Raw genomic sequence first — 27,899 nt, forward strand, 5'->3', positions numbered from 1 at the left:
TGCCACCTTGCAATCCACTGACTCGATGAAATTTGTGATTATCAAAGCCCCTTAATAAAGAATTATATGCACATAGAGAAACCAGTGGTTATATTTCTAGAACACTTTGTCAGCCAGCAGAAACACAACTCCCATCACCACCAAGGGGACATCTCCTGGACCAAGCACAAATGCTCTAGGACCAGGCTCTGGTGACCTGCTATGCAGTACCCACTGGGCTGCCCACCTGCCCCCCCCACCAAAAAAAAATTGCTGAAGCTTAGAACTACACAAAGGAGGCATGGCCCTGGCTAGGGTATAGATTATGTAAGATCCCAGACTGCATCATAAGTGTGCCAAGTACCACGCTCAGTGCTAGCCCAGAATTACCATCCTCAGAAATACTCTCTGTAGGAAGCAGACAGCTTTAAGGCAGGTGAGGTCAGGGTGAGTGTGGCAACACCAGTCTGCTCACAACCCCCTGCCCAACCCCCTGCACCTAAGGTCTACACTAAGGACGCAGCACAGGGATGCTGCTGGGTAGGGAGCAGTCTGGGCACTGACCAGCTGGACATGGCCTGCAAGGCTACCCTCCAATGTTTGGCACAGCCACTCTAGTAAGCCATGCAGAATCCCTTTTTTCAGAAAAAGGTTGCTCAGGAAGCTAGCACATTGGTCAACTGAGATAATTCATCTAGAGCACAAACATGAGAAGAGGTTCTTTTACCCTCCACCCACCCACCCACACACACACACACACACACACACATACACGGGCACACACACGTGTGCGTGCACACGTCCCCAAACAGCAAGACTTTGGGGCCACCATCCATTAGTGTGAGAGGACAGAACCACTGAAAAGTCAGAAAAGTATATTCAACCAGCCATACTCAAGGCTACAAGACAAGTGTGAAGATCTCCACAGACAAGGAAGGGTACCATTAGTCTAAGGAGAAAGGCATGTTTCTTAGTTTTAAACATCAGATCATTCATGGAGGCGGGGGCTATACCTCTAGAAGAACCCTGGCTCAGTGCCAATACACAGGCATACCAACAGTGCTCAGACCTCTACGTTCCCTGCCTGGCTAGTAACATAAGAACAATGAAAAATGAGGGCTGCCTTTGATTCTGTATTATTTATTTAAGTTAGGAAGTACATGTTGAGTCCAGTCAGAATAGAGTAGGCACTTGGCCATCAAACTGTTAACATCACATTAAGAAAATAACTTCTCATACTGCATTTCAACTGAAGTTAACACCGTTCTGGAAGAAAAAGTACCCTCAGGTCAAAGCTGTCATGAGAGGGTTTTACAGGCAGTTTTCCCAAAAAAGATTCTGGCTTTTTAAGTGACCCCTTGATGCAAGGAGTGTTCCCAGCCCCAAGAATAGAAAGCACAAAAGCTTAGGGTCTTTATATCTCACCTCAGAGACAGTGATGTCTTGCTGTTTCGTGAATTGAAGGTCCCTTTGGGTGAAGAGCAGCAGCTCTGGTCTCACTGCTCTGAGTGGCAATGACCACAGTTACTGGCACCAAGTGTCAGACGCACTGGCTAAAATGATCAAGTGTTTGGTGAGTCCACGTGGCACTCAAATCCACAGTGACACGAGGTAGTTGGAGAAGCAAGGTGGTCCATGGGCTTCTACCAGCCCACCCATTATCAGTTCCCATCCAAACGTCCAGCTTGTCTCAGAAACTCACAGACTGCGCAGAAGTGTGCTGCGTGACAGGCAAGTACATCGTGAAGAAGGAGCCAGTATGTGATGGAACATGCAAGTGATAAAGTTTCCAAATACCTTTCCCCATAATAAAATAATCTTAATAAGAAACATAATTTAAAGGAAGTGTTAAAAGCTGAGTGAAAAATCATAGCTGTAAACTCTATCAAAGGATCTCGTGAAGAATCATTCCTGTTTAAAAAGAAAAAAAGTTAGCAATTACATGATGTCTATTATAATAGAAAAGTTCGAATATCCTCAGCTGCCCTGAGAAACTATGTCTATTTTTAAAAGAACAGTAGATGGAGCATTATAAGAAAAAAAAATCAGAAGCTACATTTCTAAACCCTACACAAAGACCTGGCAGTGACCTCTCCTTTGGCCTAAGTACAAGTACTCTACCCACAGCACAGGCGCAGCACTGGTGGGTACGTCTCCATGTGATTAACCAAACACCTTTACTGTTACTACCCTCTATATATATATATCAGTCTCTTAGACCATCAAACAGGCAGCCTACAGCGAAGTCCCTCGTGGGGCATTAGTGAAGGCATCAGTGTCACATGCACACCTAGCAGAGCAGGTAGCCAAGCTCCTTCTCCTGGGCTAGCTTCTCATCCCTGTCCACCTGCCTACAGCCAGCCCATGCCAGGCAGCCAATCAATAAGGCAGTCAAGATCACAGCATCTGGCCAATCACTGGGTCAGCATAAGAGCCCTCTGGTTATGGATGTCTCGGACACAGGATCCAGAGCGGGCTGCCCATCCATGTCTCAGGGCAAGAACTCATCTCACTCAGACCCTACAGATTCCTGGCATCCTCCCTTCCTCTGGGCACCTCTGAATCTGCATTTCTGCCAACAGTCCATGCCATAAACAATTGCTACCATTCACATAGTTCCCGTTGTTTCAACTTTATACTCAATAACCCCATCACTGTCAAGACAGACATACAAAGTCTGTTAACTGTTGGGTTTTTTTGTTTTTTGGGGTTTTTTTTTTTTTTTTTTTGGTCAATCGTGGGGCTTGAACTCCGAGCCTGGGCACTGTCCCTAAGCTCTTCAGCTCAAGGCTAGCACTCTACCACTTGAGCCACAGCACCACTTCCAGTTTTCTGATGGTTAATTAGAGGTTAAGATCTGGACTTTTGTGCCCAGGCTGGCTTTGAACCTTGATCCTCAGATCTCAGCCTCCTCAGTAGCTAGGATTACAGGTATGAGCCACCCAGCTGAAGACTTCTGGAATTAAGACTAAGCTGGGTGCAAACAGTTTCAGTTCTGAAGCACTTCCAGATGAGAGCTGGAGGCCCTATGAAATGACATGCCAAATTCTCAAGCCCACTACTATGCATATATAAATTTATAGAGGGGCCTGAACAATTCCCCTAGTGGACCTCCAAAGAACCTGCATGTAACAATGAGTAACCCGCAGTGCCCAGAAAGTGATACGGAGAAGCCAGCTAATACCCACACTGGCCTTACCCCCTCCAGTTCCCAGCCACTAAGTTTTTTCAGCATTGCAATGTTATTGCCATTTTTTTTCTTGAACTAAAGCTTGAAGGTATCACATTACCAGATCAGTCGTGGTTTATCGATGGAAACTTGAGCTCAGTGATTTCAGAGTCAGGGGAGCTGCTCCCACTTCTGTCACTGTAGGTGTCCCTGTAGGATTCACAAGGTTTATTTCTCATCTCTCACCAGAATCTCACTTCTACCTCCCTGTTTCTGTAGCAGCCATTACTACAGGGACATGTATCCTTGCATAGCAAACATCTGTTAACCACAAACTGCGTTCTGAGGACATAGAGGGACTTGTTTCCGTTATTAGGAGAGACACCCATTTGTACTCCAGACGTGATTGGCTAATCACAGCAGCCAGTTCTGGCTAAAGGCAGCAACAGGGAAGAAAGCCACTGGTTGGGACTCATCTCCCATGGAAACCTGAAGTTCCTTTAATATAGACCAGCAGGTCATCTGCCAAACATGATCTGTTCAGCCTCATCACCAGAACCTGACACCACTGCAGAGAAGAGGCCTGGCCAACAACCCCAGGGGTGCAGCTTAAGATAGGAACCTCTATGGAAATGTGAGAAACATGAGGGACCCCATCTATAGACACTGCCTAGTTCTTAAGACTCACTAAGTGACACCTCACTGTCATTCCAGGTATGACTGCGGCCCCCTGCCCCAACCACCATGGGGGCAAGAGAAGCAGTGTCCCCACTGACCTGGGAGAGAGCCTGCAGCCTTTCTGGAGGTAATGTGGGAGCCGCCCCACAGAGGCCAGGAGGAGGCCAAAGTAGGGTGGGGAGGGCTTGATGGGCCTGGACAGGAACTCAGGGTGGTACTGAACTCCAACAAAGAAAGGATGATCTGAAACGAAATCAAAAGCATTCATTATGTAGGGTATATACATTACTATAAAATGAGACAAAATCCTGTACTAGAATTACAAGTGTGTGCCATCACACTTGGCTAACAACACATATTTTTATGTTTGCCCACATACCAGGAAAACTTACTCAATTTTCCATTAACTACTACCACTGTCCAGGTACTCACCTTCCAACTCCACAATCTCCATCCTCTCGCCTTCAACATCTTGGCCAACAAACTTTAAACCTTGCTCTTCCAAGCACTTTTTCAAGACTGGATTCACCTGATAAAGCAGGAAAAGTCATATATATAAATATATATATATTTTTTTTTTTTTCTGGCCTATTATCATTCCAGAGCAGTAGAACAGAATGGGCATGATAATGTACTCGCCTCGAATCGGTGGCGGTGTCTCTCTTCCAAGTAGTCCACATCTCCATAGAGTTTCCCTGAGGGGGGGTGGGGTGGGAGAAATTAGGCTTCGATTTTACAAAGGACTTATTCACAATAGCATTCTACTTCACTTAATGTCCACACATAGCCAGGCCATATTAGCTCTGGCAGCCCCACTTACTTGCTCTAGGCACAATTTACACCAATTACCAGGTTTCAGAGAAATAGGCTCTCACCCTCAAACAGAGGTCTGCTCAAGGGCAAAGTGTTCTGCTGCTAGAAGCAGCCTGAACATAGATCAGGACCTACCAAACAACCAGAGCCAAAGAACAGCATGAGGAAAGGTGACAGTTCAGAGCTCCATACAACTCTGAGGACCAGCTGTGCAAGTCACAATCCTCAAAGGTCATCAGCATGGGAAGTTCCAGGTGCTAAGTATACAAATTGCTGCTATATTGACACATGCTTGTGTGGCCTATGAAACCCCAAATCCAAGACACTCTCAAACGAGGAGGCCTCAGAACCCCCCAAATAGATACCAGGTGACTGACTAAAACCAGAATGTTCTCAGGAAGCAAGAAAAAAAAAACCTTCCTGACAATAATTTCTCAACTATTTTTCTTCTCAAATTTCTCAAAAATCTATTAGTACTTTTAGCACATCTATTAGTACATCTACAGTACTACTAATCATAGTATATCTATCCGTAATTTGTCAGTATAAGAAAAAAAATCAAGTTGCACACAGTTGAACTTCACAGTAGAAAGTAACAGCACAATAAATTACTGTTGTGTCCTCATGCAGGCCCTGGTCAGTACCTCTGGACCCCCCTTGCTGCCCAGCTAGGCAATGCATTCTAAAAGGACATGAACTTGAGAAATGCAAGCAAGAACAAAACCAGGAAAAAAACAACTAGGCTCTTCAAGCCATAGCACCACCCTAAGCCCTGCATCCTAGATAGGCCAGTGTGGGGCAGTTCTTACTCATGACTGAGTTCTTGGTCTGGAACAGGGTTCTCCTCTTGCCCAGCCTCATGGTTCCGCCCATCTGCCCCGGGTTATGTTCTGGCATGTCTATGACCTGGAGATGTTCAGAAAACAAACACCAACTACTACACTTGGCCTCCATTAGAAGATGGACCTCCTTCCTCCAGTAAAGTCCCCTATAAGGAAGTTCTGAATGTCCAGCCTTACTGCTGGGGATAATGTAAATCAATAAGCACAAAGTGCTGAGAGCAGAGACTGGCATGTACTACATTTACACACAAGTGCTTGCTTATTTAAGGTTATCTAAGGTTGCTGCAGGAAGCGAGGAAAGAGCTATTCCCATCAAGATCAAGATTCCCCTCTAGATGACTGCGCTGGTACCTGTCTTAAAGGCTTTCTGTGGGAAACTGTAAAGATGGGTAAGGAATCAGGAATAACATGGTGAAAAATCAATGTTCTTATCTGTGAGGTCTTAGACCCAGTGTCAGAGACCTCACAAAGGGAGCATTTTTCAGGAGGCAGCCATGTGGCCTCACTGCCTGTCTCCTCCATTGTGTCATGCATGAATGCCTTTCTACTCCTTTTGAGTTCTGGGAGATTCAAACACTTGACTCACCACAGGATGACTGGTCTTAAGATCAAACTCTGTAGAATTGGCATCTAAAAAGGCAAAGTATTTGAGTTATGAAAATAGTTATAAGCAAAATGAATTACCTAGCAGCTTCATTGCCAAGCACTGAGTCATGAATTTCCCCCAGTTTAAGGTCAATGGCCAGAATAAAAACTAGGGAGTAAGTTGGGTGCCAGTGGGTCATGCTTGTAATCCTAGCTACTCAGGAGGCTGAGATCCAAGGATCACAATTCAAAGCCAGCCTAGCCTGGGCAGAAAGTCTGTGAAACACTTATTTCCAATTAACCATCCAAAAAAAAAAAAAAAAGCCAGAAATGGAGCTGTGGGCTCAAGTGCTAGAGCACCACCGTTGAGCACAAAAACTAGGAAAGCACCCAAGCCCTGAGTTCAAGCCTCGGGACTGGCTGGCTGGCGTGCATGCATACACACACATACAAGCTTGGGACAGTTCCTGTATGCAATATCCAATATTCAACACAAACAGCTGAATTTCTTCTTGAGTGCTGGCCTAAAACCACAATCCTGTGTCCACCTCCCAAGTGGCTAGGATTACAGCAGTGAGCAGCTATGCTTGGCCTCCCACTTTTTTTTCAGCCTCAGTATCTCATATGCTGCCCTGATCTATACTGCTTAGAAAGAAAGTGATTTCAATACCAAAAAAACCTTTTTGTCCTTTACTGAAAACACCCAGCTGAGTCACCTAGAGAACACTAAGAAGTGGCTGTTAGAGGCAGTGAGTTTTCAGGTGGTCACTGCAGTGATCAGTTTGTAGACAGATCTGATGTTTCCGATTTGCCCACATTGCTAGGGATCATGTACAAGCATTATTTCAGCAAATTTTTATTACTGGGAAATAGGTTCTGTATTTTTTTCTCCCAATCTACAGAAGAAAAAGAGTCCCAGGAAAGCCAAGTGAGGTGCCTGAAATTACCAATCAAAGCCAGAGCGGGAGCCCAGGTGCTTCAGCCCCAGAGCCCGTTTCAAACCACTGTGCAAGCCTAGTGGCCTCAGGCTTCCTGCCACAGTAGTCAGCAGAGCTACAGAAGCCAAAGGACACCTACTCAGCTTGTGGAGGAGCTTGTGGCACTTTGGTGGGAGAGGCAGCCCTGCTCCCAGGCATCAACATGCCACGCCATCTCAGCTACCTGAGAGTAGTTACACAGGAATCTGAGTATCCAAATGCACTTACCTTGCCATCCCAGCACATTTCTTGAAAATTCAACCACTGCCAACTGCATTCCTAAGCACACACCTTCCAAACAGAGGGAAAAGCTATTGAAGCTCCAAGAGAAGTGGTTCCTACACCCCTCCTCCAGCCCCAGGCTACCAAGGACTATGTCCTACAAGGTCATTTCTGGCATGCACAAGCACCCCCTGCTCCTATGTTTTAGTTGTACTGACTTAACTGTCCATGACGATTCTAGGTTTTATAGTCAGTCTATTTGAAAAAGAAGCAATATTCCACCTAGTACTTTAAAATTCAACTTTCCTTACCTTCTCTCATTCAATTCTCATTTACAATTGATGAAGCTGAAAATTACTAAACTTCATCTCACAGCTCTGCAAACAGCAATATCCTAATCGATAGTTCATTTTCCCACAATTCCAAGCTACCTACATACATATGCTCATTGATTCCATTTTTAAACAGCCTACATTTCTTTCCACGAGAACCTGAGACTTTCAATTCTCACCTAACAGACAGCACATGCATCTTGAGGCATTGTGTCTGTGACTTAAGATTCCCTGGCCCTGGCCTCACTGCTGCTCTAAGGCACCTTCTCTTCCTCTTTCCTCCACAGGGTAAGGAGTACTTGACATGACAGAGTTTCTTACCCAAAAAAGGTTTCTTCTGTTTCCGAGCCCAGGCAATTGCTTGGATTTTTCCTTCTGTCCCTCGGACACCAAATCCTCCTGGAACCAGTATTCCACTGTACAAGAGAGAAAACCACAAGGCATCAAGCTTTACCCAGGCCACAGTACCCTCAAATCAGTCTCTGATTTCCTCTGAGTTAGAGACTGCAACAGAGTTGCAGGTGGAAACACTACAAACTCAGCTAAATGAAACTCTGAATATGGCCACATGAGAAGTATAATGGTGCTACTGGACTTGGCACAAGCACTTTGTTCATAATTGTTTTTTGCTAGTCCTGGGGCTTGAACTCAGGGCCTAGGCACTGTACCTGAGCTACTGTGCTCAAGGCTAACACTCTCCATTTCTGGCTTTTTGGAAATTAACTGAAGATAAGAGTCTCATAAACTTTCCTGCCCTACCTGGCTTTGAACCATGATCCCCAGACCTCAGCCTCCTGAGACTTAGATTCAACTGTACTGGTAGGCTGTATTTTTTTTTTAAGGTCATGCAATAGGTCATCTGTGTAATAATGAAAAGGCATTTAACAAGTAGGTTGCTTAGCACTGGCAGACAAGACCAAGCCATCAAGGAACAGACAGGCAGGGCTCACCACTTACTGAGCACTGCAGAGTTTCTGCCATGCTTCGTGGTAGCGTACCGGCTCTTCCTGCAGGGTGCTGGGTTCCAGGTCTGTGGAGTCAATGTACTGCAGGGAGGCAACAAACAGCTGGTGACTTTTAAGTGACATTAGCAACGAACCATCTCCCTCCATAATGGTTTTCAAGTCATAACATATTTAAACTTTTTAACTGTATTTCAAAACGAGCTTCAAAACCTGTCTCTGCTAAGCTACTGGAGGTAACTGCAAAGTGTCTTCTGTCCCCATGCCATATTACTCCAGTCTCATGATCCACATACATGGATGCTTTCATGAATTTTGTCCAGTGTACAGACATGAAGGTATGACCACCACCTCAATCAAGATAAAGGACCACTATCCCAACACTCCCAATCTGTCTGTCACTCTGCAATTCTCTCTCTGCCTCTCACTCCAGACAACCCAGGAGCCGATTTCTCCCACCACAAGTTAGTCTGTCTTCTCAAGAATTCATATGAATAGAGCAAAAAAATATGTAATTTCTTTGTGTCTGTCTTCTTTTGCTCAGTGTATTTTTGAGATCTATCAATACTGCTATATATATCTGGTTTGTTCCTTTTCATTTCTGAGTAGTTTTCCATTGCAAAGATATTCCACGATCCAACTACAGACCTGCTAAGAGCACAAAAGAATGAAGCTGTCCAGGGCCACACAGCTCATATGTGACAGAGCCAACATACAAATAAGCCCTGGTGGCCATCTGTCCTGGAATCTGTGCCCTTAACCTTGACACCCTACTGTCACCTATAGAGATGGGCAAGGCTGTGTCTCAATGCCCCGCCAGCTCAGCTCTGCCTGGCGTGACCCAGGCAGAACAGACACAGAGAAGTTTTCAACAGCAACATGCCTCTACCTGCCAGGCCCTTAGGCACTGGGATTCAGATCCAGACATACTGTTTCTCTTTACATCTACTCTGACCACCTCTTCTTTGCTATTTCCAGAAACTTTTGTTTTCTCAGAGCCAGAAGTCAATCATCAATCTTTCTTATCACTAAAAAGAAAGCCAAGGCTTCAAAAACATAGACCAGATATGTGTGCATCATCTACAAAAACATCAACTACTTCCCTCTTTGCCTCTTGGCTGTACTTCCATCACTCCCTTTACCTTGATTTCCAACTTATGGTTGATGGCCAATGCAGAATGCTCCAGAGCTTTAATGACGGAAGCATAGGAGTCTGAGAACTTGGTGTATTTGCCCACAAGAGCAATTGAACAAGTTTCCAGCAAGCGGTCATACCTAGCAAATAAGTCAAGAAACACTTAGTGATTTGGAATGTACACACCTTCCTGAGACCAAAACTGCTTTTGTAATACAAGAAAAATATGCCTGGGAAGAATCCAGGGAAAGCCAACATCACTGGAGGGCTGTGTGCAAACAGGTCAACAAAAGGAAGCAATTTTCAAATGTGTAAAGTAAGATTCGAGAGGCTCTTGTGAAGAGACAGTTCCAAAATCTCACAGAAATGTTTTAAAAGTATCTCAATCCCTGAGAGGGTGCGTAAAAAAACCTGAACAGATATGAAGAAACAACTCACAAGAGGAGTAAATATGATGAAAAGAAAGTGAAATTATGGGGTATTTACAAAGGACAGGTCTATCCAATTCCTATTGTAAAGTATAATTTAGTAACAGAGCAAAATGATGATCATAAAACTGCGGATAGCTTCATGTAAAATTTCCACATAAATGTAGACTAAAAAGGGAAAAACAGGGCCAGGAGCATGGCCTAGTAGTAGAGTGGTTGCCTAGCATGCATGAAGCCCTGGAATTGGTTCTTTGGCATCACATACACAGAAAAAGCCAGAAGCAGTGCTGTGGCTCAAGTGGTAGAGTGCTAACCTTGAGAAAGCCCAAGGACAGTACTCAGGCCCTGAGTTTAAGCTCCAGGACTGGCAAAAAAAAAAGGGGGGGGGGAGCGAATATCAAGATGAAAATAATTGCCCTACTCAGGAGGCTGAGATCTGAGTATCGTGGTTCAAAGCCAGCCCGGGCACTAAAGAACATGAGACTCTTATCTCCAATTAATACTAGAAAATGGGAAATGGGGCTATGGCTCAAGGGGTAGGTGTATAGTCTTGATCTGGAAGAACTCAGGGACAGTGCTCAGCCCCAGAGTTCAAGCTCCATGACCCACCCAAAAAAAAAAAAAGAGAGAGAAAGAGAAAAGAATTGCCAACAAGCAATAGAATATATACACCCACTGCATGAGCTGCACTGCATGCATGCAGTGTCATGATGATGATACTGCTGTCACCATGATGCTGTCACCATAGTGAGCTTGCTCTGAGGAATTGATGAGAGCACATCAGAGCTTTCGGAGAAGATGGTGGCAGAACTTCCCTGCTGAGCCTTTTCTGGTGTGGGGTGAAAAGCGTATTATCAAACAGAAAGCAGCAAAGCTAACCAGAAGTACTCCAAGCTATTCACCTGGGTCTGGGGAATATATGCTGACCCACTGCCACTAGATGTGTGTGCTGGCTGTCTATGTGGTAACAGACAGAATGCAGCCGAATGCACTAACCTGAACACCCCTCATGGCAAACTGGGAACTGGCCCAGCCTTGCAGGAACCTCTTCTTCTATACTGTGCTATCTCTTAGTTCAAAATCCACCCATATCACTCTGAGCACCTGCTACTATTCAGACCTTTTCTAATATGAGCTAAAGTAGAAGGGCTGAGGCGCTCCTGCATAAATTAACCCTCTGCACCACAACAAAAACACAAGTAGACTGGCACTGCCAGCTCCTAGATGAGAGGCTGACCTGTCTGCCATCTCTTTCCACTTCATCAGCATCTTTCGTGACTGCCTCTCAATAGGAAGGTCCAGCCTCCGAAGAAAATAGTCCACAACCCCTTGCTCTTCCAACAACAAGGGGACCCGGTATATAGATGAAACATCGTGGACACAGATCACCTGTTTAAACAACAAAACCAAATAATTAGTGATCTGACAAGAACAAACAGGACTTATGGCCTTGGAAAAAACTCAGTCTGGAAACAGAAAAAGATCAATGTTCTAGAAGGAGATAAATTTTTAAAACTGACTCAGGAAAAAGGAGACAGAGAAAGAGCTGGGCAGGTTGATACATTTGTAATCCCAGCAATGAGACAGGATCACAGTGATGCATGCCAGTAATCACAGCTACTCAGGAGGCAGAGATTATGCGATGATCACACTTTAAGGCCAGCCCAGGCAAAATATTAACAAAATCTCATCTCATCTCCTCACCACCTAATAAAGAGTAGGCACTGTATCTGTATCTGTTATATTAGCTATGTAGGAGGTAAAAGTAAAAACAGAGTCCAAGCAAAAAATCCAAGCTCCTAACCAAAGCAAACAAGAGCTGATACCATGGCCCAAGTAGAAAAGCAACTGCTGAGGGAACGCAAAGCCTTAAGTTCAAACCCTAGTACCACAAATAAAAGAAAATATCCAAAATAATTAAAGTGCACAATTAATATCCAGCAACACACTCGCACACACACACGCACACACACAAATATACACATAGCTATGAGAGAGAGAGAGAGAGAGAGAGAGAGAGAGAGAGAGAGAGAGAGAGAGAGAGAGAGACAGATCTCGCCATAGGCCAGTCCTAAAGAAATGGGGACAGATACATATATATAAAAAGATGAATTCCGATCCTTACCTTACACTATAAACAAAAATTGTAAACTCAAATAGATTATGCAAGATCTAAAACTACAAAACTTTAAAGAGAAACCATAAAAGGTCCTTCATGACTTTGATTAAGCAGACTTCTTAGAATGGCAAAAGCACAATCCATTAAAAAAAAAAAAGTAGATCAAGTATTATTTTTTAACGGCTTATGTTTCAAAACTCAGTGCTGAGGAAACACTGTAAACCACTACTTGATAAAAGACTTGTATTCCAACTGTATAAAAAACTTACAAGGTAATAAAATTAAACAATGTTAAATTACATGTTAATTAAATGTTAAATTACAACACAGTAACATTAAACTCAGTTGTTAAAACTAAAGATCCATTTTTTTTTTCTTTTTGTCAGTTGTGGGGCTTGAACTCAGGGCTCAGACTCTGTCCCTGAACTTTTTGCTTAGCGCTAGTGCTCTACCACTTTGAACCACAGCTCCACTTCTGGTTCTCTGGTGACTAATTGTAGATAAGTCTCAGACTTTCCTGCTTGAGCTGGCTGAACTGGGATTCTCAGATCTCAGCCTCCCAGGTAGCCAGGATTACAGGCATGAGCCACTGTTACGCAGGTACTTGTTACTACAGCTACTTTTAATAGTGAATACCTTTAGTGAAAATCAACTCTGCTACAGAATTAAATTCATTTCACTTGTTAGAAAATATCCAAAATAATGAAAGTGCACAATAAAGAACTGTTGAGAAAACAAAATTTCTCTGCATTCCATGACTTCAGTATGAAAAAGAAGCCTTGGCTCACCTCAGCTACTAGCTCAGGAGTCACACCCAGAGCCCTGACCAACACTGAGTCTGGAACCATCTTGGAGAGGGAGAAGGCTATCAAGGTAAAAGCGGCAAGACCTTTCCTCCTGTTGTATTCACACCAATGCCAGGCCAATAGTTTGTCACATTGCTCTCCAGGGGCCTCAATATCTTGTAAGTAGATTACTCTTACTTTAACCTCTCATTGCACTGTTCACTCCCTACACCAGCTGGGCTCTCTTGCTCAGTCTCCTCATCCTCAAACCATCCAATAGTAAAACAAACTTTCCTTAACTGTATACTGAAGCTCCTCAACTTTTACTTTTTCTCTAGCCTCCTTCAAAAGCCCAAACTGACTGCCACAGTTTGAAATGCTTTGGCATTCCCAAAGGATCATGTGACTGGAGTTTTGAGTCAACGGTGGCAGTATGGTGAGGTGGTGTAGCTCCTACAAAGGCTGAACCCTTGAGAGGCTCTGCCCTCAAAAACCTATGAAGAGGGCCAGGAGTTTGGCCTAGTGGTTAAAGTGCTTGCCTAGCATGCACGAAGACCCGGGTTCGATTCCTTGGTACCACATACATAGAAAAAAGCCAGAAGTGGTGCTGAGGCTCAAGTGGTACAGCTCTAGCCTTGAGAAAGTCCAAGGACAGCGCTCAAGCCCTGAGATCAAGCCCATGACTGGCAAAAAAAAAAAAAACCTATGAAGATATTTTTCTTTTGCCCCTTTGAATTGTTAAGCAACCTGTCCCCACTCTTACTCTGCCTCCTCACTGGCGATTGATCCTTCCTCCACACATGCTCTGTCATTGGCCTTCCTGCACCCTGCTCTATGTTGTTTGGAACTTCAAGCCTTCCAAACAGAAAACTAAGTAAATCTCTTTACTAAACCTTTTTCCTTACTAAGTTGGCTGCCTCACTATTACAGTGACAAAAAGCTGACTAACAGAATGACTGACACAACCGCAACTTAGCATCACTAGAATGCCCATAACATGCACCACACTCAAGATTCATTACAGGCTCCAAAGTTTCGGATTTTTCCAACCATGAGTTTCCTCTATTAATAAATTACAAACAGATTAAAATGTGTATGAGAGCCTACAATACTTCAAACACCAAATATATAATGTTAAATAACATAGTCCTTTCCTTCCAAAAGCTGTCATAGCTTATGGGGGGAGACACACATAGACACACATATACATGTGTAATTCAATACACATATGTACACACACATCTAGGGACACAAGACAGATTTACACTAGCATGAGTCACTCAGTACAGAGAAGTGATAAGCCCTGAAAGCTGAAGAGGCTGCACATAAGGCTTATCAGACAATACCATGTCCTAACTAGACAAAATAAATGACAAAAATGAATGCAACCCTGCCACAGGAACTGAGCAGACAGATTGACAGATATTACTAGCAGGTACAAAAGCAGAGCCAGAACACTCAGGAGGGTGAATCAAGAAGATCATGGGAATGAGGTTAACCTGGGCTATACTTAGCAACACCCTGTCTCAAAACACCAAGAACTTGGGATTTAGCTCATAGGCAGAGAGTACTTCCCTAGAATGTGCAATGTTCTCTGGGTTCAATCTTTAGCACTACCAAACAACCAAAGGAGGAATGGAACTAGAGTGGACCTTTAGGTGAAATACGTTTAGTCTGGATGAAGCATAAAGAAAAGGAATGGAGTACAGAGAGGCAAAAATGTCCAGGTATATTTTGAGGAACCACAAGTAGGTGATGGTCAATCATAGAGTCAATGGAGAGCAGTTCTGGGTAATTCTAACTACAAGTACCAGCAAGCCTCATAAACTGACTGTGATCAAGACACTTCAGACCATTAGAAGCAGAGATGGAGTATCCACTTACTTGTTCAGGTTCCACGTGGCAGAACATGGATATTTTCTCTTTCACAGATGTGTCAAGAGGATTTGAGCATCTGCACACGACCTAGCAGTAAAAATAAATACATAAATAAATAAATGAATGAATGAATGAATGACTTGGGTAAAGGAAGGGTTACCAAGCTAGGCTTTTTCCTGACTGAAATAAACAGACATAACACTGTAAGGCTGAACAAAAATGTTAGCTCCCAGAATAAAGCATACAACGAATGAACATATTACCTATTTTCAGAGCCATGAAGAACCCTAAGTAAATGGTGGTACAAATTAAACAAGAGGGTAGGTGGCCTGCAGGAGCCAACTAGGGATTCCCTAGTTGCTGGATGTTTTCTACAGAATCAAAAGGGGAAGCATTTGATCTGTTTTCTCTACCATCAATAGCACAAAAAGTCTGGCAAGAAGACAAAGGTCCTTCCTGTTGTGCAAGTATGACTTCAACTTTCACACTGAAAGCAAGCAATCAGAAAATCTTACCAGGTCTGGGGAAAGCCCAAGCCCTCGAAGTTCCCGAACACTGTTCTGGGTGGGTTTTGTCTTCTGTTCCCCTGTCGAACTTGGCTATTATACAAAAAAAAAAGAAAGATTGAAAAAGCTAGCTTTTCTATAAGATAGGATGGTCTCTGTCACAACTACCTGGCTTTGCTGTTTTTAGACAAAAGTAGTCATAAACAACACATCAACAAATGGATGTGACTCTATTTCCATAATCTTACTGACTAAATCAGGCCTCAGCCCCTGGGCCATAGTTTGCTGAACCCAGGTTCAGATTACACTTTTTCCACTCATGCATCTGTTCTTATTTTCCAGAAATCCAATTGTTTGGATATTAGTTCTCTTTCTTTTCTCTACTCCTTTCAGTCCTTTGGTCTCTGCCCTACTTTTTTCAACTTCCCTCCTCTAAACTTTCTTTTCACCTATTACTCAATTCTTCACTTCCAAGAATTCTTCAGAGTCTCAGAGCACCTGGTTCTTGTTTAACATATGTAGTCTATTTCCTTTAATCCACTGGCTATCAATTCCTACTTCAAAGCAAACGAAGTTCTGTGGGAGGGGCAGGCATGGGGGGTTCTGTGGGTACCAACAATGATGTCCTGTTTCACTAAGCTGGTCAGACATCAAAGGAGACTTTTATCTTTCATGTGGAAGGGGCAAGCCTGGCATGATCACGCTGAGAACCAAGAAGAAGGAAGCAAGGTGTCTTCCCAGTATAACATGTCTATGGTTCAGCATCACTGCCCTCAACTGTCCCCAGTGTCCATTTGACCCAAACCTTCTATAGGGCTTGCAATGCCCGGCGCCTATGTGTACATTAGTGGTTATGTATCAGGCCCACCTCTTCTGAAGAACAGCTACAACAGTGGCTACACCCTCATCTCATTCACCTACTGGCACCCACCATGAGCCTCTGAAGGTTCGGTAGCATCTCTGCTTCCCCAACTGCAGAATTAGTTTTAGTATTCCCAGATCCACTAGACCATCTCTTCCTGTCCATGTGCTTTCTGGATTTCATGGTGGTTGTTTTACATGTTACTTCAGTTTGAACTCAAGAGTCTGTGCTCTACTACCAGAGCCACACTTCATCATTTCTATTGTGACTGACTCCTTGCCACACTATTTTCGTGAATTTTTATCTTAAAATTAAAAAAAAAAGGACTGATGGGTCACCCCTGTAATCCTAGCTACTCTGGCAGCTAAGATTTAAGGACCATAGTTTGAAGCCTCCCAGCCAGAAAAGTAAGTTAGATACTCATCTCCAATCAATCACAAAAAAGTTAGAACTGAAGTTGTGGTTCAAGTGGAAGTCTTGGGCAAAAAAGCTAAGGCAGAGCATCGAAACCCTAAATTCAAGCTCCAGTAATGATACATACAAAAACAATAATTTTTTAAAAACACGGTTACACTAATTTCACCATTAGTAAAGATAAGCATACAAAGCACGGTGCTGGTGGCTCATGCCTGTAATCCTAGAGACTTAGGAGGCTGAGATCTAAGGATTACAATTCAAAGCCAACCTGGGCACCAAAATCCATGAGACTCTTATCTCCAACTAGCCATCAGAAAACTGGAAGAGGCACTGTGGCTCAAAATTGTAAAACATGAGCCTTGAGCTGAAGAGCTCAGGGACAGTGTTTAGGCCCAGAATTTAAGCCCCACAACTGACCCCAAAATCAAAACAAACAAAAAAGAAAATACCCAGCATACATGATGAACTCACCATCTTGAACCACATTGTTCCAATTTAAATGTTTTCCGTGCTATCTTTATAAAACATGGTTGGAATGGGTTTTTCGTTTCTTTCTGCCTTTTTTTTTTTCCAGTGTTTCATGGGGCTTGAACTCTAGGCCTGGGCACTGTCCCTGAGCTCTTGAGCTCAAGACTACCACCCTACCCCTTGACCCTCAGCCCCAATTCCCATTTTCTAGAGATTAATTGGAGATAAGAGTCTCACATTCTTTAGTGCCTGGGATGGTTTTGAACCTGGATCCTCAGATCTCAGCCTCCCGGGTAGGTAGGATTACAGGCGTAAGCCACCAGTGTCTTCTTTCTTTTTCTTTTCTTTTTTTACATTTTTGCCAGTCCTGGGGCTTGAACTCAGGGCCTGAGCACTGTCCTTGGACACTTTTCGTCCAAGGCTAGTGCTCTGCCATTTGAGCCACAGCGCCATTTCCAGCTTTTTCTGTGTACATGGTACCGAGGAATCAAACCCAGGGCTTCAGGCATGCTAGGTGAGCACTCTACCACTAGGCTATGCTCTCGGCACTAGAATGAGTTTGTTGAACCACAAGTGCTATCACTAGATAATAAGTGAAAAACAATGTCTTCTCCCCCAAAGTCCAACTTTCCAAGTCAAAATGACTTACCTGAGGAACCAGACTGACATGGATGTTGCAGAAGTTCTCCCTCTTGACCTTGAACTGGAACTGGCGGAATGCCTCAATGAAGGGCATGCTCTCAATGTCTCCCACCGTCCCTCCAAGCTGGAACAGTAGCACTGGGTCAAAGGCCAAGCACTTTACCTTTGCCTCCTGGTCTCCTCCTCTCACATCTGTTGTGTCAATTCTGTGAGCAGCGAGTATCACTGTATAGCCCTCTCCTGAAGCATGTCAGTCACTAGACGCTGATATTTTGGAGAGGCTCACAATTATCTAAGGTTATCTATATCACAATCGTGTCATAGCAGTTCAAGAGAATGTCAGGAAAGAGCCACAAAGGAAAAAAAAATCTACCCTATCTCCTTAACTACATTTTTCCTATTAAAAAGCATGTTATAAACAACCAACTTTTTATTTTCCTGATTTTGAAAAAACACTAAAATGCAGCAGCTGGGATTGGCAGAAGGGAGGGCAGAAAGGAAAGCCAAAGGAAGTCCATTCAGGGATGACTGTTCCGCCAAGAGGAAAGCAAACGTCTAGCCAGGCATAGCGATACACACCTATAATCCCAGCATGCAGGACCCAGGAGGATCTCAAATTCCAGAATAGCCTGGGCTACATAGCAAGACCCAATCTCAAAAAAAATAAAGAAAGGACCGGGAGTTTGGCCTAGTGGTAGAGTGCTTGCCTAGCATGCACGAAGACCCAGGTTCGATTCCTCGGTACCACATACATAGAAAAAAGCCAGAAGTGGTGCTGAGGCTCAAGTGGTAGAGCTCTAGCCTTGAGAAAGTCCAAGGATAGTGCTCAGGCCCTGAGCTCCAGCCCAAGACCGGCAAAAAAAATAAAATCAAATTAAATAAATAAAGGGGCCAGGAGTTTCAACTAGTGATAGAGTACTTGCCTACCATGCATGAAGACCTGGGTTCGATTCCTCGGTACCATATATAGAAAAAGCCAGAAGTGGTGCTGTGGTAGAGCTCTAGCCTTGAGAAGGCTCAAGGACAGTGCTCAGACCCTGAACTCAAGTGCAAGGACTGGCAAAATATTATTGTTATTATTATAAATATCAGCAGAGGGAAGAAAGAAAAGGTGAGCCATCCCCAACAGAAGGATGAAATTATGTTTTGTCATTCCTTCTGATAATTAGAGCTGAATGAACCCATACATGTTGGAAAAGGAGCATCAACTGGACCAGAACTGCATTCCTCTGTGTGCCTTTTCCACATGCCATGGGAAGCATGCTACAGACAGAGAAGGAGTCAAGGACTTCCCTGGGGATGGTCCCACCAGGCGTTACAGCTGACTAAGGAGAATGCATGCATCTGTTCACATACTTGGAAATCACACAAACCTCGATAACACAGACTTGAGGCTCTAGACCATCTTCATCCACAGGTATTAGTGCCTGTCTCATCACCCATTCTTGGATGGCATCTGTGATGTGAGGGACAACTGCAGGAAAAGAGAGAAAAAAAACATCACTTACATTTGTGCAGCATCCACTGTGGCAAGTATGCTTATTGTTAAACTGTTACAGAGTAGCAATAGGATCATAAAAATACTTGGGATGCATCCATTAAATGATCTCAACAAATACCTGGGTTACACTTCCCATGGCTTCCACTCAGATTTCTAAGTTGTGGCCAGAAGCACTAGAAGGGAACAATGCCAAGAGTGGGACCTGAACCACCAAGAAGAACACAGACATGAAAGACTGCATGGCCACACTGCTGCTCACAGCCCAGGCTGGAGGTGGGCATGTCACACCTGAGTGCCTTTCCAGCACCATGGCCTTTTCTGTTTCACTGATGCATGGGTGAGCCTTCAGGGCACAGAATTTGGCGCCTAAATTCAAATCTCAGTTCACTGGATTATTGGACCAATTACTTTTCTTATTTTGGAGCTAATACTAGGGCTTGAACTTATAGTATCAAGTTTTTGCTTGGCTTCTTTTCACTCAAGGTTAGTGCTTTACAACTTGTACCATACCTCCATTTCCTGCTTTTAGGTGGTTAATTGGAAACAAGAATCTCATAGATTTTTCCTGCCTGAGCTAGAGCTTCAAACTGTAATCCTCAGATCTCAACCTCTTGCATAGCTACGGCTACAGGCATGAGCCAGCAGCATCTGGCTATTTTTTTTTTTATTTCATTTTTTGCCAGTCCCAGGGCTTGAACTCAGGGCCTGGGCACTATTCTTAGGCTTTTTTCTCAAAACTAGCACTCTACCACTTGAGCCATAGCACCACTTCTGGCTTTTTCTGTGTATGTGGTACCGAGATAAATGCCAACTACTGCTAAACACTCTTAAAACTCATAATTGTTGGGCTCCCATGGCAAGAAACAAAGATGATTTTTTTTTTTATGGTCAATCATGGGACTTGAACTCAGGGATTGAGTGCTGTCCCTGAGCTCTTTTGCTCAAGGCTAGTGCTCTACCACTTAAGAAAGGCACAGCCTCTTGAGTAGCTATGATTACAGATGTGAGCCACCAGCACCTGGCCAAAGACAATTTTTTAACTTCAGTAATCTGGGGTTATACAGCAGTAGCTGGTACTCAGGATTTATGATCTAATCCATACCCAGCAGTGATCTTTCAAGACTACAAATCAGAATTCATGATTTGTGTTTTACCTTCTCTAGTGTTTTACATCAGTTACATCCTAACTCTTGGTTTAACAGGTCTGACTAGCTGACCTCTCTACTGTCTCCTGGACTACTATGCCGCAGCCACACCAACTTCTCCTCCATTTCCTAACCAGCTGAAACGTCTGTGGTCTGTGGCCTCTGTGCTTGCTGTCCCCGCTTTCCATGACTATTCCTCAGCTCAAACATCTGGCCTCATTCCATTTATTTTCTCCATCTCATTTTTTGGTCTTGTTTTGTTTGAGGAGCTAGGGTTTAAATTCAGGGCTTTGCTCTTTTGCTTTGCTTTCTGGTTCAGGGCTGTCACATCACTCTACCCCTTGAAGCATACCTACATTTCTCCAGTTTTGCCATTTAATTGGAAATAAGAATCTTCTTTGGCTTGGCACTAGTGGTTCACACCTGTAATCCTAGCTACTCAATAGGCTGAGATCTAAGGATTGTGGTTTGAAGCCAACCCAGCAGAAAAGCCTCTTATTTACAATTAACCACTCAAAAACTAAAAGTAGTACTCAAAGTAGTAGAGCTCCTAGCCTTGAGTAAGAGCTCAGAAACAGTACCCAGGCCCGAGTTCAAGCACCATAACCACAAAAAAAAAAATCTTTGCCTGGCAGATTACAGAACCTAATCCTCAGATGGTAGCCTCCAGAGATGATAGGACTAAAGGTGTGAGCTACCCAGTCACATTTCAGATTTTAAATCTGAAAAGTAAATAAATCCATATTACCTTGGACAGTTTTCCCCAAGTAATCTCCTTTTCGTTCCTTGTTAATGACATACTGATATATCTTCCCAGTGGTCAGATTATTGTCCTTGGTGAGGCGGATATCAAGGAATCGCTCATAGTTCCCCAGATCAAGGTCAACTTCGCCACCGTCATCCAGCACAAAAACCTCACCTGCAGTGAACAGTAAGCACAGAAAAGTGAGTGGAAGTTTACCACGGTGCAGCCAGGTAAACAGAACTGTGAGACGCCTGTTCCACATTCTTCTGTTTCACACTCATTCCCTGTAACTTTATTTCAGTGATGTTGTCTAGAATGACTCATTTCTACCATCACAAGGGTAAGCTCAAAATCAAGAAAACAAATGACTTATTTTCCCCATCAGAGAGAGAATTCATCATCTGCTCAGAAACTATATCAATCTCCTGAAGGCTGAAGAAGCAGGGCTTGCCTCACAGGCACAAGGCCCTGGATTCTTTCTCCAGCATGGAAGGGAAAAAGAAGCAATTTCTCCAGTATATGGATCATTTCCTGAGGCTGTCTGTTACAGGAGGATGTCTGCAGTAGATATGTCTATGCCCTCACAGATTTTTACTTCAATATTAGAGAAGTGGGGTAAGAAGACAGAACTTCAAAAATTAAAGAAGCTGACATGTCATTCCATGTAATTATTTAAGAAAATCAAAGAAAAAAGTTGGGCATAGTGGCACACGTCGGTTAATCCCAGCACTAGGGAGGTTGAGGCAGGACCATCAAGAGTATGAGGCCAGAGCCAGGAATGTGGCCTAAAAGTAGAGTGTTCGCTTAGCATGCATGAAGCCCTGGGTTCGATTCCTTGGTACCACATACCCAGGAAAAAAAAAAAAGTGGTACTATGGCTTAAGGAGCAGAGTGCTAGCCTTGAGCAAAAAAATGTCCAAGGACAGTACCTCGACCCTGAGTTCAAGCCCCAGGACTGGTTCAATTAAAAAAAAAAAAAAAAAAAGGGAGAGAGTTTGAGGACAGCATTGACTACCTAGTAAGACCTGGTCTCAAAGAAAAAGAGACTAAGAGAAAGGGGGAGGGGCAGGCAGTTCATTTACCATGTTCATAAGGAGAGAAAGTTCCTGCATCAATGTTAATATAGGGGTCAATTTTAATGGAAGTTACATGTAAGCCACATGATTTCAGTATTGTGCCCACACTGCTGGCAATAACTCCTTTCCCAATTCCTGATATAACTCCACCAGTAACCAGAATGTACTTCATTTTCCTTTGTGACCTAAAAGAAAAAAGAAAAGAGAGAGATGAAATATATCCCAACAAATCGAACAAGTGGGCTCAATACTGGCTCTGCCAATTACAGGCCATGAAGCTTCTTCAGTATGTGCTGTGACTATGGAAGGTTTTAATCAAGTTTAAAGAAAATCATAAGATGTTTATTGGACCAATGAATGGCATTAATCAAATATGAAGAGGAAAGCAACTGTTACGAAATAATGCAGACATTGTGTAAAACTTTGACAATGACCTTAAGAATCAAATTAAGTTGAATCAAATCTAGGTTGGTTGATAGGACACTAAGTCCCAATTATTGGCTGACATACCAGGCAGGTACTTCATTATCTTCCCTACATTCAGAAAAGAAAAAAAAAATTACAGCTAGGTGTAGCTCATACTTGTAATCTTACTACTCAGGAGGCCGAGAACTGATCACAGTTCAAAGCTTGTCCAGGTAGGAGAGTCCCTGAGACTCTTGTCTCTAATTAATCACCAAAATGACTGAAATGGAGCTGTGACTCAAGTACAGAGCACCCACCTTGAGTGAAAAAGCTAAAGCACAGCACCCAAGCCTTCAGTTCAAGCTGTAGAACTGGCACCAAGAAATAAAATAATATAAAATAAAGCAATTTTAGAGAACCACGCCAATCCTCCCTGAAAGAAAACAAAGTCTCTGGCTTAAATTACAATGTATACATGGAGAAAACTCAATTAGAGAAAACAGACAAGGGAAAAAAAAGTTACAGGTAAACATCCATGAAGAACTACAGGTAACCTAAAATTTTTTTCAATAACATGTAATTTTCCTCTGCTATTTAGTGGCAACTAGCATCTAACAACAATCTCTCCAGGTACCCAAGAAGGAATTACTCACAGGAGGAAAAGGACCTCACGAAATTAATCAGAAGTTCACAAAGAACAGAGCAATAAAAGAAAGAGAGTGACTGGATTAAGTCCATGACTATACTAAGTCAAGATCAGGAGTAAGTAGAAGATACAGACTTTAGAAATAAGAAGTCAGGCTTGCTGGTAGCTCATGCCTGTAATCCTAACTTCTCAGGAGGCTGAGGGCACTAAAGTTTGTGAGACTGTTATCTCCAATTAACCATCAGAAAACTGAAAAGGGTGTTATAGCTCAAAGGGTAGGGTGGTGGCCTTGAGCTGAAGAGTTCAGGGACAACGTCCAGGCCCAAGAGTTCAAGTCCCATGACCAACAAAAGGAAGGAGGAAGGAGGAAGAGGAGGAGAAGGAGGAGGAGGAGGAGGAGGAGGAGGAGGAGGAGGAGGAGGAGGAGGAGGAGGAGGAGGTGGAGATGGTGATGATGTGATGGTGGTGGTGGTAATGGAGGAGGTGGTGGAGGAAGCCTGTCTATAATCCTAGCTAAGCTTCAAAGGCAACTCTTACCCTCTAATAAAATAGAAAACAAAACAAGTGGAGCTCTAGTCTTGAGCACAGAGACAGTGCCCAGGCCTTTGTACCCACAGCAAAAAAGAAGACAGACAGACAGAGACAGCGAAGATACTAGGACAGCAATCAGGAGACAGGTAAAAACAGTACAAGAGACAGCAAGAGATCAATGACACTCCCATGAAGGAAGAGCCACCCCTGCACTTCAGGTCAGAGACCCAGAAATACCAACTGCTCTGTAAACCCAAATATGTCCAAATAAACAAGCAAGAGAAAGGAGTAGGGAATGCTTGCTTTAGCACTGGGAGGCCATTTTCTTCCTCCAGGAATGTTCTATGTGAAGCCAAATCAAAACAAAAACAAATAAGAAAGGAACCAGGAAAAAGGAGTTCTGCCTGAAGCATTCCCTGGCTATGTTCCTCCTCCCTCCGGCAGGAATGAACCCTCAGCACAAGAAGAATGCTCAAAATGTGTTCCCCTTCCACTAGCAATGAACACTGCCTGCCTCTTCCTAGCCTCCTCTGCAATTTCAAAAACATGTGCTCTGGTCTCTACAAAAGCCCACATGGGTTTCCTAAAAAGGCTTTTATGGGCGGATAAATCAAAGAAATGCTGACTAAACAAAGTCACTTGGTTTCTTTAATACAAGACCTTTGAGAATCTTAGTAAGTTAAACATGGAATGTGAGCTCCCAAAAGGCATATACTACATGCAGATGCTTCCGACGTATGGACCCTAAGTGACTATTATTTGAGGGGAAACTGCTGTCCCCTCAGAGATGAATGGCTCCTACTGGCATCATAAAAGACTTCACTACATCATTAGATATGTCTTAACCAGATTTCCTTTACTGAAGTATAGCCTCACTATACTTGAGTCTCACTGACTAAATTTTGTACATTCCTACAAATCCCTCAGCCACCTGGAATGGATTCAGAATGGGTGACTCATCTCAACTGCTTGTACCTGACTTGCCCCAGTTTTACTATAAGTGGGAGATACTTATCTTCTCCCCTAATGACTGGCAAGAAATATCCCAACAGTCACCAAAATCCAGTGGGAAAGGCTTCACCCTGACATTTATGGACTGCCTACTATATGAGAGTTATGCTGTAGTGACCCAAAAAAAAAAAAAAAGGCCTCAAGTTGTTAGCAGCCAGAACAAGTTGCCAGTGACAGAACAGTCAGAAATGAATGTGTAATTTAGTGATGGTGGAGACAATCTATGAAAGCTAGAAAGAATAGGAAGTTTTCCCTGTCAAGGTCTAGATAAAAGTACCAGGGCCCAACAGAGGACAGAGCATGCCTAGGTGGGGGAAGGATCCAGAAGCTCTTGACTTCTGATGGTCTCTGAAGGACAGGCTGACTGCATGACCTAAGCCACAGGAACCGGAAGAGAATGAACAAGCAGGTAAACACAGAGGTAGGTAGAGTTGAGGAGAGAGATTGGTGGTCTTGGAGCTAACTCAAGTGCAAAGGTGAATTCCCCACCTGAACTTTATTCTGAAGGTGATGAGAGTCACGGGACTGTTCCAAGCCCTGAAGCATTATAAATCAAAGCATCAGAAATTCACCAAAGATGGGAGTGGGGGAATTAAAAAAGAAAAAGTTGAGATCAACTTTCAGTTCCACCGCCCGTGTGCTGAGCCCTCACTTAGGACCCCTGAGCTGCCCGAAGCTGGGGTTGACATCGCCCGAAAATGAAGTGAGAACGTCCGCACCGAGCGCGTCACAAGGCTGCTAAGAACTCCACACTACAGCGGGGACGTGAGAACGCCCACAGATGCAGACGTGGTCAACTGCGAACGCCGGCATCCCCGCGAGCCGGGCAGAAGGGACGGGGCCTGCCCAGGTCGTGAGGCCCACCGGTCCACAGGCCCGCTTCCTCCCTGGGGGCCGGGGCAGAGGGCACAGACCTGTCATCGGCCCAACCCCCACGGGGGCGGGATGTGTGGGCCCCAACGTCCCTTCCAGAAGGACCCAACTGGAACCCAAAGGCTGAGGGCCCGTGCAGTGGCATGCAGGGGCGACCACCAGGCTTTCCCAGGACGAAGCTGGGGGAGGGGGCGTCCCATGACTCCATGGCCCTCTTCTTGCTACGGCCCAGGAGGGGCTGACCGGCATTACCAGGCGGCCCCACGACACCCGCCGTTGTCCCAACCCAGGCCGGCCCCTCTGCCCAGCAGTGCCCGGCCACGCGGCCCGCGCGCGGGAGCCGGCAGCGCGCGGGCCTGGACGACCCGCCCCACTCCCGTTAGGCAGGCAGCCCATTGGACTGAACGCCGGGCTCCGTCGGCCTTGATTGGTGGGGAGCGACGTCAGTCGTGCCGGCGGCGGGGCCGTGCGCGCTACGCTGGACTTTCGCCGCCGACTCCAGTACGGAAAAGTGGTTCCTCCGGGATCCCAGAAGTCAGCCTACCTGAGGCGGGCTTCGGATCCTCTAGTCAGCACCGGAGTCAGGCCGGCACGCGCGCGGTGAGCACTCGGGTAGGCTGTGCCCGGCCCGGCCGCAGGCGCCCGCAGTCTTTGTGGGAGGCGGGCTCTAGGCGGTGCGCACGCAGAGGGCGGGGCGGGACCGGGTCCGTTTGCGCAGGCGTGGGGCGCCGCCCCTGCCAGGCTGGTTGTGGCTGCTCTGGCCTCAGCTTCGGGCCTGGCTGGTGGTCCTCGCGTCCCCTCCGAACGCAGGCAGCCTTCAGTCCTCCCGCAATCGCTTCTGGACACCTTTCCCTTGAGAATGTCAGCCAGACTCGCCTTGTAACCCCCCCCATGGTGCCCTCCCACAACCTTTCTCTTCCCCCTTCCACCTCCGCCCTCTGCTCCAGGGCCCCCCCCCCCACACACACACACGATCTGCAATAGGCCAGCTCCTCCCCTGCCTCCCTTTCTCTGCATGTGCCCTGATGGCGGCTGCTTGAGAAGGGACGAGGGTCACAAGACTACTTTCACCCAGCTGACATTTCCAGGGCATCCACTCTTAAGCTGCACACGGTACTGGATCCCAAGGGACTGCTGCCCTTGGGCTAAGGACCCGCTCTTACACTCATTAGGATTTTCCTGAGTTTCAGTTGGGAACTGACCTGAGCAATGGGGTCATGGGTTCAAAAAGTCACTGGAAAAGTAACTGAAGCCGAGATGGACGTTTACTGGTAAAGATGGGGGGGGGGGAGCAGGAACAGAAAGGAGACAGAACAGGCCTGTGTGCAGGTTGAGGCCCAGAACAGTCACTCTGAGTGAAGGGAAAGCATTGCTGGACCTGTTGGCAGAATTATAGACTAAGTCAAGGGTTGTCTTTCTTTTGGATAGTGGGAAGCCATAGAAAGTTTCTTTTTTCCATCCTGGGGCAGAGGCTAGCATTCTACTTCTTGAGCACAGCACCACTTCTAGCTTCTGAGTAGTTTATTGAAGATAAGTATCTCACAGGCTTTGCTGCCTGGGCTGGCTTTGAACCACAGCCTCCTGAGTAGCTAGGATTACAGATGTAAGCCATCCATTGACTGTTTTGTGAAGAAACAACATGCACATAGTTAATTTTTCCCTTAAACACTACATAAATGAAGCATGAACAGTCAGATCCTTGTTCCTGAACCTGTTTGAATTTGTTCCAATTCCACAGACCTCTCCTGGGTCTCCCTTCCCAGATCCAATTTCTGGCGCTGAATATTAGCCCAGGACTCAGTCCTAAGGTCTCCTCTCCATCTTTAATCCTTTAAACACCTTATCTAGACTTTAAGTACTATCTGTATTGTAACAATTCCACCTTGTCCTCCTTTCAACTCCAAGTACTGTTCCTGAAGTCGGTCAGGCACCTTGCCCTCAGGCACAGCCATCTGCTAGGCCATTCATGCTCAAGAAGAACTCTGTGTGAGATGAGGCTTCTAGGCATCCATGGAGGAACCAGCCTGCAGTCAAGAGTTTAGGCTTTGGAGGTCACAAACACTTCCGCTCTGCCATCAAAGCACAAAAGTGGCTATATGTATAAAATGTGGCTTATCACAACAAAAACTGACTGGGTTCTAATAAAGCCCTTTTTTACAGAATTAAA

The 27,899-nt window shown here is 44.7% G+C and overlaps 2 protein-coding genes across 6 annotated transcripts; one reads left to right on the plus strand and one right to left on the minus strand.

Moving 5' to 3' along the window:
* Nucleotides 1–1,439: 1,439 nt before the first annotated feature.
* Nucleotides 1,440–26,414, minus strand: Ctps1 (CTP synthase 1). 5 transcript variants are annotated; one of them, XM_090335099.1, is made up of 18 exons: nt 26,277–26,414; nt 22,273–22,451; nt 21,194–21,364; nt 19,173–19,273; nt 17,807–17,923; nt 15,420–15,503; nt 14,911–14,991; nt 11,360–11,511; nt 9,702–9,834; nt 8,555–8,643; nt 7,919–8,013; nt 7,272–7,334; nt 6,068–6,111; nt 5,449–5,545; nt 4,466–4,521; nt 4,259–4,355; nt 3,925–4,069; nt 1,440–3,358 (listed from the first exon to the last, which is right to left on the minus strand). In XM_090335099.1, the coding sequence occupies exons 2-18, from the start codon at nt 22,436–22,438 to the stop codon at nt 3,274–3,276; spliced, it is 1,776 nt and encodes a 591-aa protein (XP_090191225.1). In that variant the 5' UTR covers nt 22,439–22,451; nt 26,277–26,414; the 3' UTR covers nt 1,440–3,273. The 5 variants fall into 5 exon arrangements, with proteins under 5 accessions (XP_090191225.1, XP_090191226.1, XP_090191222.1 ...); XM_090335100.1 differs by lacking the exon at nt 26,277–26,414 and adding an exon at nt 25,985–26,047; XM_090335096.1 differs by lacking the exon at nt 26,277–26,414 and adding an exon at nt 25,349–25,572.
* On the plus strand, nt 24,534–27,899 carry LOC150062018 (uncharacterized). Its single transcript, XM_090334001.1, has 3 exons — nt 24,534–24,583; nt 25,564–26,332; nt 27,638–27,899. Exons 1-3 carry the CDS (start codon nt 24,534–24,536, stop codon nt 27,647–27,649), a joined length of 831 nt encoding a protein of 276 aa, XP_090190127.1. The 3' UTR covers nt 27,650–27,899.

The sequence above is a fragment of the Megascapheus bottae genome, chromosome 6, assembly GCF_031878675.1.
Source record: "Megascapheus bottae isolate mThoBot1 chromosome 6, mThoBot2.hap1, whole genome shotgun sequence".
NCBI lineage: Eukaryota > Metazoa > Chordata > Mammalia > Rodentia > Geomyidae > Megascapheus > Megascapheus bottae.